The sequence below is a fragment of the Hakea prostrata genome, chromosome 7 (assembly GCF_041222555.1).
Source record: "Hakea prostrata isolate BN-2017 chromosome 7, UWA_Hpros_2, whole genome shotgun sequence".
NCBI classification, from domain to species: Eukaryota; Viridiplantae; Streptophyta; class Magnoliopsida; order Proteales; family Proteaceae; genus Hakea; species Hakea prostrata.
The window spans coordinates 65327336-65342507 of NC_142606.1; the positions used below are offsets into that span (position 1 = coordinate 65327336).

Genomic DNA, 15172 nt, shown 5'->3' on the forward strand with positions numbered 1-15172 from the left:
AAATACCTATAGTGTTCTTCTTGTAGATTCGCCTTGCTTTTTTTTTCCTTGAATCTTCCAAGGGCTTTCACTCTTTGGAATCCTTTGCTTGAGTGTGTGTGGAGCAACCTCAAACCCAAAATATTGCGTGTGACGGCTATGGGCCCAAGAAGTTACCTATAAGATAAAACCCTAACCTTAACCACTCCCCAATGGTAAGATCAGTAATACCCCAAACTAAATATTCTTAATGAATATGGGCCCAAATAATGGACCAGTGTTAGTTAAGCCATAACCCAACAATGACACAGTAGTTGAAATAGTTTTTCTTTTTGCTTTGTTTTACCCCCAAAAAAAAAAAATTTGTTGCCAGGATATATTTGGCCATGGAATTCTACTTGGGACTTTACTAGGATTTATCATTGATGAAAGCAAGGTCAGTTCTCCCTCTTTTTTTCCCTAGATTTTTTTAACAATATTTCTTTGTTTTTATTTGTTTTTCTCATTTTGATAAATAAAAAGAAATTATGTTTCAAATAGCCAATTTGTTCTCTTATTATTAGGGATATTTTCGGAAAATCAACCAAAACCCTAGCCGCCACTTCATCTCAAGCTTATGCAGCTAGAGTTGCTTCCAAGAGTTCCACTTCTGTTAGAAGTCCCATGGTTGATTAAACTTTCAAGAGTTCCATTGCTGTTAGAACTCCCACAGCTGATCAAGCTCCAATTACAACATACAAGAAAAACTCTACAATTGGTACTCACAAAGATACTAGGCAACCCAAAGAAGAGTTTGATATTGATTGATACAAAATTCTAGTCAATATTTTATGTAATCTAAAACACTTACTTTCATGTAAACCAAAACATTGTAACTCTAGAGTCCTAAAACCACAACTACAAGAGTTCTAGAACACTAAGGAGAAAGACTTTGTTTTCTATATAAAGCCCTGTACTAAATCATTGTAGATTCATGTGAATAAACTCCCTCTTACACTTTGTCTCACTCTCTCTCTTGCACGCACTCTCTCTCTCTCTCTCTCTCTCCTCACGTCTCTCTCTATCTCTTCTCCTTCACCGTTCTCTCTACTTCTTCACTCTTCTCTATTCAATTGTTCTTCTTCAACATGGCATTAGAGCACCAGGCTTTTTCTTCCCCCCTGTTTTGCTTCCCTCCCTCAACAATCTACTGATCATCAAGCTCACGGAAACAATTACTTACTATGGAGGTCACAACTTGTTCCTCTCTTGAAGACTTATGATTTATTTTCTCTTGTGGATGGCTCCTCCATCTATCCTCTTGCAACTATAGTCATTGAAGAAAACTCCATTCCTATATGCAAACCGAATCTTGCTCACAATTCATGGATTCGTCAGGACCAACTTCTCATGTGTTGGCTTATTGTTTCGCTCATAGAATCCGTTCATACTCAAATTGTTGGATGTTCTACCGCCAAAGCAGTCTGGCTTCATCTTGAATCAATCTATGCTACACCTTCTATAGTAAAGATTATGCAACTTCGCCTTCAGTTACAAAACATGAAACGCGGTAATAGTACAATTCATGATTATCTTCTTCGTATTAAGCATATTGCCAATCAACTTGCAGCTACCAGTAAGACTGTTTTAGATTATGATATTTGTCTTCATGTTCTTAATGGATTGGGCCCTGATTATTCGCCTTTGTTACTTCTATTACAACTCGTGGCATCCCTGTCACTTTTGCTGAGTTAAAAGGAATGTTACTTACTCAAGAAATCCGTCTTAAGGATGACTTAGCCTATGACTCCTCTTTCCCTTTGGCTAATCTAGGTTGGACTGCACCTGCTCGCAATTATCGTCCTCCCTTTAGGGGTCGATCGCCTTATCGAGGTAGACTTTTTCGTGGACGTTCTTCTAGTTATCGTCCTCCACTTCTTGCCACTCCACCCTCTACTGGTGGTTACAAACAACAACAATTCTCTCTTATTATTTTCCAAATTTGTGATTGTCACAGCCATAAAGCTCGTGATTGTTATCAACACTACAATCATGCTATTCAAGGTATAACCAATGCTCCCCCCTCTGTGCATGTTTCCTAACTCTTTAGAGGGCCTTATATAGACAACACTTGGTATCCTGATTCTGGGGCTACACATCATATCACCAATGCCCTTGACAATCTTCAACTAGCTCAACCTTACACTGGTTCGGATAAGGTTTTGGTAGGTAACGGTACAGGCTTGCCAATCACTCACACTGATACTTTTTCTCTCCCTACACAACATTTTCATGTTTTTCTCAATAACGTTCTTCATGTTCCCTCTATTCAAAAGAACCTTTTATCAATTTCCAAGTTTACTCGAGACAATAATGTTATCTTTGAGTTTCATCCTGACATATTTTATGTGAAGGATCGAGCAACAGGGACTTGTCTTCTCCAGGGAACCGTTAGGAACCAGATGCCCTTGGGCAACTTTTCTCCACAAGCTTTCATTGGTGAATGTGCTTCTATCTCCCAATGGCACTCCAGACTTGGTCATACTACTTTTAAAATAATCCATTGTCTTGTTTCTCAATTTCAATTACCTGTTACTTTTGAGAAAATTCGGTTTTTGTGTGATGCTTATCAAAAAGGAAAGAGTCATAAACTCCCCTTCTCCTCTTATACTTTAGTTTCTAAAGCCCCTTTGGATTTGATTTATGTTTCCGGTACTATGTTATTTTTGTGGATGCCTTTAGTAAATACACTTGGTTGTACCCTATGTATTTGAAATCTGAGGTTGTTGGGATTCTTCAACGATTTAAATTACTTGTTGAAATTTTATTTTCAAGCCGGATTAAATGATTTCAGAGTGATTGGGGTGGCAAATATTGCATTGTGTCTATCTTTCTCATTTCTTGTGGGATTGATCATCGCCTCCCTTGTCCTCACACTCATGAGCAAAATGGGGCTATCGAGCGCCGTCATCACCGTATTGTTGAAACTAGCCTTACCTTATTAGCTTATTCTTCTTGTCGTAGAAAAATTTGGAACTATGCTTTTGAAACTCTAGTATTTCTTATAAATAGGATTCCTACCCCTGTTTTGGGTAATTATTCACCACACTACAAACTCTTCAACATCCATCCAGACTATGTGTCCTTAAGAGTTTTTGGTTGTGCATGCTACCCTTAACTTCGCTTTTACAACAAACACAAGCTAGAGTTTTGGATACAATCCTTGTTACCATGGCTATCATTGTTTCAATCCTCAAACAAGCAAACTCTTAATTTTTCACCATGTTATTTTTTATGAAAAAACAGTTTCCCTTTCACCATCAATCACCCACTAAGGTTACCCATCCATCTCAACCACCTTTACCCTCGTTGCTTGGTCCACCACCTTACTTCCTTCCCCTATTTCATCTCCTCCACCTATGGACCCACCCCCCATCCCCACCCCCTGGCCAAATCCCCTCCCCTTGAGCTCCATGCCTCCTCTCCCCAACTCACACCCGAATCTTCCCTTGGACCCCACACTTCCACCTCATGCTTATCATCTTCTCCTTCTTTGGATCTTGTTATGGATCTCCCTTATGATCCTCACCATCCATCTCCTTCCCCACCTCCTCCAACCATTTCTGTTAACACTCATCCCATGGTAATTCGCTCCAAAGCCCACCATCCACCTAGAGCCCTACATACATCCATCTCTGATGATACCCAACTTGAGCCTACCTCTTTCACTACTGCCAACAAATACCCTCATTGGTGAATGGCTATGGATGTTGAATTTAATGCCTTAATAAAGAATGACACTTGGTCTCGTGTCCCTCATCCTCCTTAGAATGACAAATGTTATAGGATGCAAGTAGGTGTTTGGAAATAAAAGGAAGGCTTATGGTTCTATTGAAAGATACAAAGCCCGTTTAGTGGCTAAAGGGTTCAATCAATAAGAGAGTCTTAACTACAATGAAACTTTTAGCCTTGTTGTCAAACCCACTACTATCCGCCTAGTTCTATCTCTAGTTGTTTCCCACTCTTGGCTTATTTGCCAACTTGACATCCAAAATGCCTTTCTCCACAGCTTTCTGAATGAAATAGTCTACATGAAATAGCCACCAGGGCTTGCTGACACTCTTCATCTTGATTATGTTTGTCGCCTTCACAAATCTCCTTATGGTCTCAAACAGGCCCCTCGTGCTTGGTTTGATCATCTTAGTTCCTTCTTATTAGAATTTGGTTTTGTTGGGTCTTCTCTTTTCATTTATCATGTATTTCTAATACACTTTTTATCTTAATTTTTGTGGATGACATCATTGTTACTAGGAGTTCTGAAGTGTTACTATCAAAATTTATGACTACTATTGCCTCTGTCTTTGCTATCAAAGATCTTGGTCCCTTACATTATTTTCTTGGAATGTTTGTTTCTTTATTCCCTGATGGTCTTCACCTTTGTCAACAACAATATATTATTGATCATCTTCACAGGGCACACGTGAGTGATTGCAAGCCTGTCACCAATCCTCTTTCTCCCTCTACCCAGTTGAGCAAATTTTCGAGGGAGCTAATGGTTGATCCTACATTATACAAAAGTATTGTGGGGCCCCTACAATATGCTACTATGACTCATCCTGACATACAGTTTGTAGTCAACAAAGTTTGTCAGTTTATGCAACATCCAACTCTTGATCATTGGTCTGTTGTCAAAAGGATTCTGTGGTACTTAAAGGGTACACTCTCTCAAGGAATAGTCATCAACAAATCCTTAATATGACTTTAATTGCCTTTTTCGATGCTGATTGGATTGGTTGCCCTGATGATCGTAAGTCTACCAGTGGTTATGCTATCTTCTTGGGGCCTAACATCGTCTCTTGGAGTTCTCGCAAACAATCCACTGTTGCTTGCTCAAGTACAAAGTCTAAATATCGAGTTATTGCTAATGTTGTTGTTGAGCTCACTTGGCTAAAATCTCTACTTCACTAGCTTCACATATTCTTAAGTGTTGTTCCTGTACTCTAGTGTGATAATATTGGTGCCACTTATCTCACTGCAAATCTTGTCTTTCATGCTCGTACCAAACATGTGGAGATTGACTTCCATTTTGTTAATGATAAGGTTGCCAAAGGAGATCTTCATGTTTGTTTCTTATCTACTAAGGATCAACTGGCTGACATCTTCACCAAGCCGCTATCTACTCCACGTTTCAGCACCTTACTGGCCAACCTCAAGGTCACTTCACCTCCCTTGAGTTTGCGGGGGCGTATTAGGGATATTTCTAGAAAATCAACCAAAATCTTAGCCACCACTTCATCTCAAGCTTATGCAGTTAGGGTTGCTTCTAAGAGTTCCACTTCTGTTAGAAGTCTCATAACTGATCAAACTTCCAAGAGTTCCACTGCTGTTAGAAGTCCCATAGATGATCAAACACCAGTTACTACATACAAGAAGAACTCTACAATTGGTACTCACAAAGACACTAGGCAACCCAAAGAAGAGTTTGATACTGATTGGTACAAAACTCTAGTCAATATTTTATGTAATCTAAAACACCTACTTTCATGCAAACCAAAACACTATAACTCTAGAGTCCTAGAACTACAACTACAAGAGTTCTAAAACACAAAGGAGAAGGACTCTGTTTTCTATATAAAGCCCTGTACTAAATCATTGTAGATTCATGTGAATAAACTCTCTCTTACACACACACTCTCTCTCTCTCTCTCTCTCTCTTTCTCTCTTGCACGCACTCTCTCTCTCCCCTCACATCTTTCTCTATCTCTTCTCCTTCACCGTTCTCTCTTCTCTCTTCTCTATTCAATTGTTCTTCTTCAACACTTATACATGCCAAAATTGGATTCAAAATTTATCAGTGAATTTTGGTATTGAGTGGTCAGACCAAAGTGATTTGACTGGAATTTCTGTCTTTATCTTCCATCATTATTTGAGTTTGCTTCGCCCTAACTGATGATTGTGATGAATTGTATCAGTCTATATCATTACCTATTTTGTGATGCATTTTTCCTTTATAAATAAAGTGGGATTTTCAAAAGAAAAGATTGTATGGTTTTGTTTATACGTGGGAGCAAGATTGCATTAGGAGAAGAGAAGTCTAAGGAGTTTGTAAGTGGTGCTTTAGTAGATGCAATGTCTAAAGCAGTCCTCGCTCACATGGAAAAAATCAGATAGGTTTTCTTATTTCTTTCATATTTGATTTCTGGTCCTAGCTCTTTATCTTGTTCAGTTTTTTCCCTTATTCTTTTATATCTCGTTTTTTTTTTTCAACTCAAAAGTGATGTTCCTTACTAAATGTTTCATTTTCTGTTCTTGGAATGATTTTTTTTTCTTTTGGGGGGTGCAAGTTCTTGGAATAAACATAGAAATATGGATGGTGATATGTTAAATTGATCATGTATTTGATGATATCTTGTATACAAAGTTTTTGAAAGCTTAGCTTTTCATCCTAGAGTTAGGATCCGGTGTTAACATAAATTTAGTTGCTATTGGTGTTCAACTGTTTGAAGATTTTATTAAACTATCTGTGTTACTCTTTTAGCTAGATTCTCACACTGTTGCTTCTTGATTCAACAATGCTTATAACAAAGAATTTTTTGTTTCTTCTATTTATAACTTTGATTTTTGTTGTCAGTCACCTTATAAAAGAGGGTGATACGAATCATATGATCTCTTACACATAAAATGATTACGTAATAAAATTGTTAATAAAATTGTTGTTGCCTACCCAATGTTACTTCTTTCTTCTCTTTCATCTAGTTCCAACATACATGCACTTCATTTCTTAGAATTATATAATCTTTCTCAGGTTGGCAACCAGTCTAAAGTGTAACAATGTGATGCAGCTAAGATCAATGACGTCCCAACAGAGAAAAATTAATAAGAAGTAATTATTCACTGTAGTAGAAAAGAATTCCATGGTATTATGAATAATCTCAGTTCTATTAGCTTGTGCTAAGTTGAAGGGTTTGAAGACCACGAAGAGTGCTCAGCATTATGTGAAACACCAAGGTTTCAACTCTAATCTGAAACTGGAAAATGCTCTGATTGACATGTATGCCGCATGTAGGGAAATGGATATTGCACTTGGAACTGTCCTTTCCCCCCTAGAAATAACCAGCAGGGCTAAACAATCAAACTACATCCAAAAAACAATCAGCTGGAGATCATGCCCACCGTCAATTCATTGGTATATACTCAAAGCTATATGAAATAACTCAAGAATTGAAGTTATCTGGGTATGTTCCCAACGCATCAAAGGTTTTCATTGATATTAGCAACGAGATGAAGAGATTTCATTTCAAATAGCATAGTGAAAAGCTGACAATTGAATTTGGGTTGATCTCTTCAGAATCAAAGGTTACAATTAGAATTGTGAAGAATTTAGAATGTGTAAAATTGATTTGTAGACCATAATAAGGGAAGTAATAATCAGGGATCAGACTCACTTCCATTATTTCACTCATGGTCCATGCTCATGTAAAGGTTACTAGTGAAAATTTAATGAGAAAATATAATTAGTTTATTCATTTATTATTTATTCTTAAGGGTCATTAAACTGTAAGCTTGGCCGCCTAGGTGCCTTCTTTGCTTTTGACTGGCATGATGTACGTACAACAACTTAAATATCTATGGTCATGAGTGCTTAATTGCTCGCTATTGTTGGTTCATTATGACTAACATCTACGAATTCTCGTGTGAAACAAAAAAGTTTCTTCCTTTCTTCTTGAAATTAAGGAGGGGAGAATGATGGTTAATGTTTCACAGGAACATTCTTCTAACTCTTTAGAACTACAACAAAAATAGATACTTGCATATTAAATTTTTTTCATAATCATCAATTATTACCATATCTTGATCAAAAACTAGTTTTCTAACCCAATGATTTATATTTCAAAGTGTGTCAATTTTTTTTAGCAGTTTTCTCATTCATTCTTTATTAATAAATGAGGTTAGTATCATATCTTTTAATTTCTTAATTTTAATAAAGGGCAAAATAGACATTACATATCCAAACTTGACACCTTAACACTGTTAGAAGGGAAGGTGGCAACAATAATTTTGTAAAGCAACAGTGTAGAAAAAGAAGGGTACACATTGAAAAATATATGGTTCATTTCTTGATTTTAATGAATCGATGCACGTGCAAGTTCTAACTAGTATGTGTATATATAACAACTTGAAAATGAATATTTTAGGTGTTGAATTCACAGCCTCCTGTGAAAAGGAAATATTAAGAAAACATGTAACTGAGGTGTACAGGCTAGCTTGCATGCACTCCAGCCTATCTTCAAAGAACTATATGTATTTTTTGGTAGGTATGGTGCTTGGCCAGTTTATGCGATTTGGTATGTATTTTTTTTCTGACCAAAAAAAAAAAAGGTCTTGAGTTCATACCTTGAAAAGCAATATTAAGAAAAATATTTAACTGAGGTGCTTGGGCCAGCTTAGGCACAGCTCAACTAATCCTTCAAGGAGAGCTTATATATATTAGGGGAGAGACCCTAGTCCAAGGATATAATTTAAACTCTCGACTTCTTTCACACTTGCACACGAAAAGAGAGAAAAAAAATCTACCAATTGAGCCCATCCCTTGGGATATAAGAGGTCGTAGTTCATTGGATTAAATTGGTGTCCATCATCTCTTTAAACCTTTATTTCCTCAATAGATCAACAAGTGTACTCTGCAATTACCCAAAATATATTAATTGCAAAAACTGAAACTGAAACTTACATGTGCTTTTGTGGTGTAATGTAAATTTATAGCACATCGTTCTGATGAATTAACCTTTTTTAGGTGTAATACGATAAATTGATTTAATACATTCAAATAAAAGAAAGCCAAAACAAATATGAGAAAGAAACAGACATAATCATGTTTGCTGGGTTTTATAAAAGAAAGACAAAAAGAAAGGCAAAAGATTACACACAATCGACTAAGTTTCAAAAAGTTAATATAAAATTAGGAGAAAACATAACCTATACAAAAGAAGATTTCGAATTTATGATAACCTATTTGGCAAAGGGTGCAAAAAACTTCAACTTGCATTGTGTTTGGTGGCAGTCTCTATCCTTGATCATGTCTGAAAACTTCAGTTTTAACCCCAGCAGGTTATGCTTGGAAGCTTTTCAATAAAATTACCGTTTATCTCTTATAAAGAAAAAAGACTGTTAGTCATAAACAATTTTGTTTGTTAGTCATTCGTGCTCTATCAATTGCTAGATTTTCCAAAAGATTACCTACTACATTTTGAATAAACAATTGTAACATCGGAATAATGAATCTGAGAAGGTTCATGGGAGAGATAAGCGAAAACGAAGTTTGTATTAGTTAATGACATTTTTAAATTTGCAAGTTGGTTTATATTATTTTATTTATTCTTCATTTTAAAATCAGTTTAGTACCAATTTTCGCACCAACAAAGAATTTTTCTCTCCAACTAATACCGCACTAACTTTCTTTCCATTATTAATTCAAGTCAATTAGACTCTAAGTAGGGTCCTTTTTTGTCAGTTAATAAGAAATTTTCAATATTATCCATTACACAAGGGCATGTCTGCTACACACCATAATGTGGTTGGGCCTATGAGATAGTACACCACCACTTTGCAATCAAAGCACTTCAATATATACAATGAAAAATAAAATAGAAACACAAGACACTAAATTTATGTGGTTTAGCCTAATTGCCTACATCCATAGAATAATGTCCCAAATAGAACTTTGTATTTACTCAATACTTTCTAACTAAAATCATGATTACTACAATAATTAATGAGTACCCACTCTCGATACATTCAAAACACGGAGCAATCACTCTAGTGTGAACCCATGCACCTACAAAAGTATAAGGCCACAACATCAAACAACTCAACCCTAACAAACAACTACTTGAAAGGTGAAACTTTTCAAATAAGAGAGATTACAATAGATATTACTCACCTTGTTCTTCAACATTTTCACCAAAATACACATATAAGCTTGTTCTCCATACCAATCTTGCTTCTTGGCTTCTCCTCATTTTTCTTAGTCTCCCAAGACCAAAACCTCAAAAATCCGCTTCTGTTTTGCTCAAATTTGGGCTTTTAAAGAGGATGAACGTTGCTGTACAAGAACCGTTGGATTTCATCTTCTAGATGAGTCCCAAAGAGAATCTAATCACACATATATTGGATATCTACTTTAAAATGAAAGGTGAGATCTAAGCCATTGGATGTCTTAAGTTATATGAGATTTCACTAGATTATTTCAAATATAATTGTTTTGATTCTATCTTAAACATGTAATACACTGGATCCTTTTAATCACTATACTTCATAGTGTACCATATATGCATGCTCCCGACCAACAAATCACCTCACGGTGGAATCTTTTCCGTCATGGACACTTGAAAACCAAGTGCATGAATCTCATCCCTTAAAATCGGATCTTTATCCATGTCTTTTTAATAACCATTAGATTCGTAGCACTCAATCTTTCAAAATTACATGCTCCTCCCTGAGATATAAAACTTCTTTCACAATAACCCCCAAACTCTTTAAAAATTATTTCTGAATTCCTAAATGTAGATTACATCATAGAGAGCAAATTTCATCACAGAGGCCAAATTTCATCTTATTTCTACCCAGCCCAAATTTGCTTGTGTATCCCACACTCTCATGAGAAACCTCATAACTTTCTTGTTTGATATCGAAATCACAATCCGAAAAGTGTATTGAAAAGAAGACTTCATGAACTACGTTTTTTCAATTGAACTTGAACCCATAAAACAATAATTGGATGGCTATCCAAAAATCCATCCAAGATGATCCTTGTGCAGTGACCTGTGAAAATCCAATATTCTAAGGAATATTCGCTTCACCCAAAACACTTAAATTTTCTTACAAACACTCAAAACTATTGTAATAGTGTTAATCACCCTTTAAAAACATAGCAAATGCCCAAAGCTTTCTATGAGACCTTCACTTCAGTATGAACCATGTGCTCTTAGAACACACTATATTTTGGTTGTCAACAATGACAACACATGCAATCTCAGCGAATGGAACAACATCCTCAATAGAGCAACAAGTGTACTCTGCAATTACTCAAAATATTGATTTCAAAAACTGAAATTGAAACTAACATGTGCTTTTGTGGTATAATGTAAATTTATAGCACATCTTTCTGATGAATAAACCTTTTTTTTAGGTGTAATGCAAGAAATAAATTTTATATATTCAAATATAAGAAAGCGAAACAAATAGGAGAAAAAATAGACAAAATCATGTTAGGACGGTCTTGCCAACAGGCGAATCAGGATTTGGTCAAAATTTCGACTGAAATCTCAATCTAACGGCCAATTTGGTCGGCAGGACCGTCTTGTGCCATTATGGTATATTATAAGATAATAAAATAGAGCGTAGAAAGAAAAGAAGCAAATAGATTCGTTAGTCATGGACGATTTTGTTTGTTAATCTGAGAATTATACCCGTTTGGTTGTAAAAACCTCTAGATTCATGAAATCTAGAGATTCACCTTTTTACACTAAAAACGTAAATCTATAGATTTATAGGTAAGGGGTGAAATCCAAAGATTTCAAAAAAGCTATACATTTGTACATTCACAAAAATCACGTCGATCAAAAAGTCTTTTAGGATGAATCCACAAATTTCGATCAAAATTTTTTTTAGGATGAATCCACAAATTTCATTCCACAACCAAACATTTAATTTTAAAAATTATGACTCTATAGATTTGAAATCTACAGATCTGAAATCTCTAGATATTTGAAATCTCCAGACTCATATAACCAAACAAACCCTAATACATTATGAATAAACAATTGAAACATCGGAATAATGAATCTGAGCAGGTTCATGAGAAAACTAAGCGAAAACGAAGTTTGTATTCTTTAATGACATTTTTAAATTTGCAAGTAACTTTATTTTATCTAAATTATTTTTCATTTTAAAATCAATTAAGTGCCAATTTTCGCACAAAGAAAGAAATCTTCCTCTCCAACTAATATTGCACTTACTTTTCTTTCCATTATTAATTTAAGTCAATTGGACTTTAACTAAGGTCTTTTTTTTTTATAAATTTTTAATATTTATCTTCTTTGCTATTTTTTATTAATTTTATTGCTAGAACGTTATCCTTTAGTATACTATTTACTCAATTTGGTGTTAGAGATTTGGGGTACGCCATATTAAAAGAAAGTTACTATGATACCAAAAAAAAAAAAAAAAAAAAAAAACTTGTTTAAAGTGATTTGTCATCACTTATTTATAATGTAAAGCTTTCTCCGAAGCTATTATAAACTTTCCTTATAACTCTCCGTTTTCGACACGAATATTTGGTAAGCACTTGCTCCATGTTAGAAAATTCCCTTTTTCTTCAGATTCCCAATTAGTCATCGAATTTACTTTATTTTGAAACATGGGTTCTTCTTAGTTATCTCCCATGATAGTTTGCACTTCAATTTTTCTCTTGATTTTGTTAAACATAGTATTTTGTAATGAAATTATTGTGTTTCTAATTTTTATTTTTATTTTTCTAATTTTTTTAGTCATTGAAGCCATTCTGTGAAATACATTAATGTAATCATATAATTTGATAAAACTTTTTATTATCTAGCTACCAGCAGTAATCTTATTATTGTGTATGATGTCCCCTACCAGCAGAAAAGAAGAGATCCATTTCAATGGCACATGTTTCTAGTACTTCTAGTACGATGCAGGTTAGTTCACCTCACTTGATGGCCAACAATACTACTAGTTCTTTTATTGATTTTATTTTTTGGTATAGATTCTTTTAGTGATTCTAATGAATTTATGAAGGAAAAATTTTAGTTTAATAATTATCTTAGGTATTAAAAGAAAATTATTTAATTAAAAAAAAAATCGCTTCTATGCGAATGACTTTTTAGCAAAGAAAATAGAAAATGATATGACGATTGCCTACTACACAGGTTGACACCGAAAAAGCGATAGTCTCTATGCAAAAGAAACGAGGAGATTTCGGTTCGTTGCAACCTTATTGTGAAATTTACAATGTTCCGGAACAGCTTTGCAAGCTGAACCCGAATGCCTACGCACCTCAAGCGGTCTCAATTGGGCCTTTACACTACCATAAAGACCGTAACTTACCGATCACCGAAGCACGTAAATTTTACTATTTAAATCGCCTTCTAATCGGTTGTGAAAAAAAGTTTCAAGTTTGTGTCAGGGAGGTTGCCAGTGATCATTGGGTGAAAAGTGCTCGTGAATGTTATCCAGATACCAAGTGCTTCGCAAATGAAGAGTTCATCGAAATGATGGCGTTGGATGGTTGTTTTATTCTGGGGTACCTTAATGTCATGGACAAACAGAAACAGTTGAGGGATATTTTTGTGTCAAATACATCATGGCAAGGTGAAATCATGGCCGATATGGTAAAGCTTGAAAATCAGCTGCCTCTGTTTGTTCTTCGAGACCTGTATGCGGCAGTATTTGGTGAAGAAACTTCCTTCAGCTCTTTTATATATAAAAATCTCATACGGCTGTTAGCACGATCGGTAAGCCCAAAGTTTGACAGCGCTGATATAACAACAATCACATTACCATCTGTTAGCACGGGCGAAGCAGACGATGGTGCGAAGCATTTTCTTGATTTCTTAAGACGCCTTATCATATCATCATCATCATCATCATCATCAGGCACTCCAGTCATCCAACCCGACGATGACGACGGACAGGAAGACATCCAAGGCACTCCAGCAAACCATTGTTGCTGTCATGATTTTTTAGGATGTCTCATCATCCCATCAACTTCAGAGGAGACGGAGACGACATCTACAATATCTAATGAACAGAAGAAGTGCTGCACATGCATCTGTCCATCAGGCGTCCAATTCGGGAACCTCGCATGTTGGACGACGGGGTCTTATGAAAGGCAGAACGGCTCTGGGAATTGGGAGCCACTGAATGAAACGCTTGTCCGGCTTCGTTATAGTGCCTCACAACTTAAGACTGCCGGTGTCAAGTTTCAACACAAGAAGGCTACTCAGGCTAGTTCTGTACTTGACATAAATTTTGACAAGGAAAATGGAGTATTGTCAATCCCAACTTTTCGTATCATTAATGATACAGAACTTGTCCTCAGAAATCTTATAGTCTTTGAGCAAGACAAACCCGCCGGAGACCGTCTCATCTCGGCCTATGCAGCGTTCATGGATGACCTTACTAACACTGCCGAGGACGTCAACTTGCTAACGGAGAAAGGAATTATTATAGACAATCTTGGCAACCCGGAAAATGTGGCGGCCTTATTTTCCAACATCACCAGAAATGTTTCCATCTGGAACGCTCATCACTTCTCTGGTGTTATCAGTGATTTGGAAGGATATTACAATCAAGGATGCAATAGATTCATGGCCGATTTGAGCCAGCACTATTTCAGAACGCCATGGTCAAAAGTATCATTCCCTGCTGCACTGTTCGTCACCATCTTGACGCTGATACAGACTGTGTGTTCTATCTTACAATCTATATATTGAAGGGAAACTAAGAACTCTACCTGCAGTGTCATGCATGTATCTCTTTATATGTTCCTAGATCGTTACAGACACTATGTGCAGGCTAGCTGCATGTGTTATGTTTGCGTGTTTTTCTTTCATGTGTTTTGTGGTTGGAGTGTTGTACTGTAATGGAGGCATGAGTCCCTTTTCCAAAAAATAAAAGGATCTCTGTTTGATATTCTATGGCGTTCGTGCTTCTCTAGTTTTGCACAAGGCTCTTTCAATCTACGTGAATCCATATCTTAATATGTCACGATTTTTTTTGTTTTACTGAAATATAGAAAAAGAAAACATTACCCATCATATATGTAGCTTGATTTTGGTCGATTGAAGAAGTCCATTACTCCAAGGACCGCGTGAATATTTCACACTTTCAAAAGATATAGTAAATTACTTGGAATTTTCACCAACTCCTTGGAAAAGAAAAACTATGAGGTTTTAATTGGTCATCAAAGCATCAAATGGTAGCAGTATTCTAATCCACAACAATGAATACTGAACAAGTTATGGTAACCTCTTCTGGCAATTCATGGCTGCTAAAAGCTCTTGAATTCATACTTGCTCTACTCTTCTTTAGAAGAGAGTAGAGTACAGCAGCCCAGCAAAACTAATGAACTATTTGATTTCTCACCAACTCCTTTGAAAAGTAGTACCATGAAAGATGTGATTAAGGTTTC

At 35.9% G+C, this 15172-nt stretch overlaps 1 protein-coding gene across 1 annotated transcript; it reads left to right on the forward strand.

The window, feature by feature from the left end:
- Positions 1 to 12272: 12272 nt before the first annotated feature.
- On the forward strand, positions 12273 to 14647 carry LOC149011717 (UPF0481 protein At3g47200-like). The gene is made up of 3 exons (XM_089163963.1): positions 12273 to 12296; positions 12619 to 12677; positions 12909 to 14647. The coding sequence occupies exons 2-3, from the start codon at positions 12642 to 12644 to the stop codon at positions 14472 to 14474; spliced, it is 1602 nt and encodes a 533-aa protein (XP_089020089.1). The 5' UTR covers positions 12273 to 12296; positions 12619 to 12641; the 3' UTR covers positions 14475 to 14647.
- The last annotated feature ends 525 nt before the right edge of the window (positions 14648 to 15172 follow it).

What these genes read in the sequence shown, in the direction of transcription:
- LOC149011717 (XM_089163963.1), top strand. Translation starts at nt 12,642, where the DNA reads ATGGCACATGTTTCTAGTACTTCTAGTACGATGCAG. An exon ending in GTACTTCTAGTACGATGCAG is followed by an intron (nt 12,678 to 12,908) that starts GTTAGTTCACCT and finishes CCTACTACACAG; the next exon opens with GTTGACACCGAAAAAGCGAT.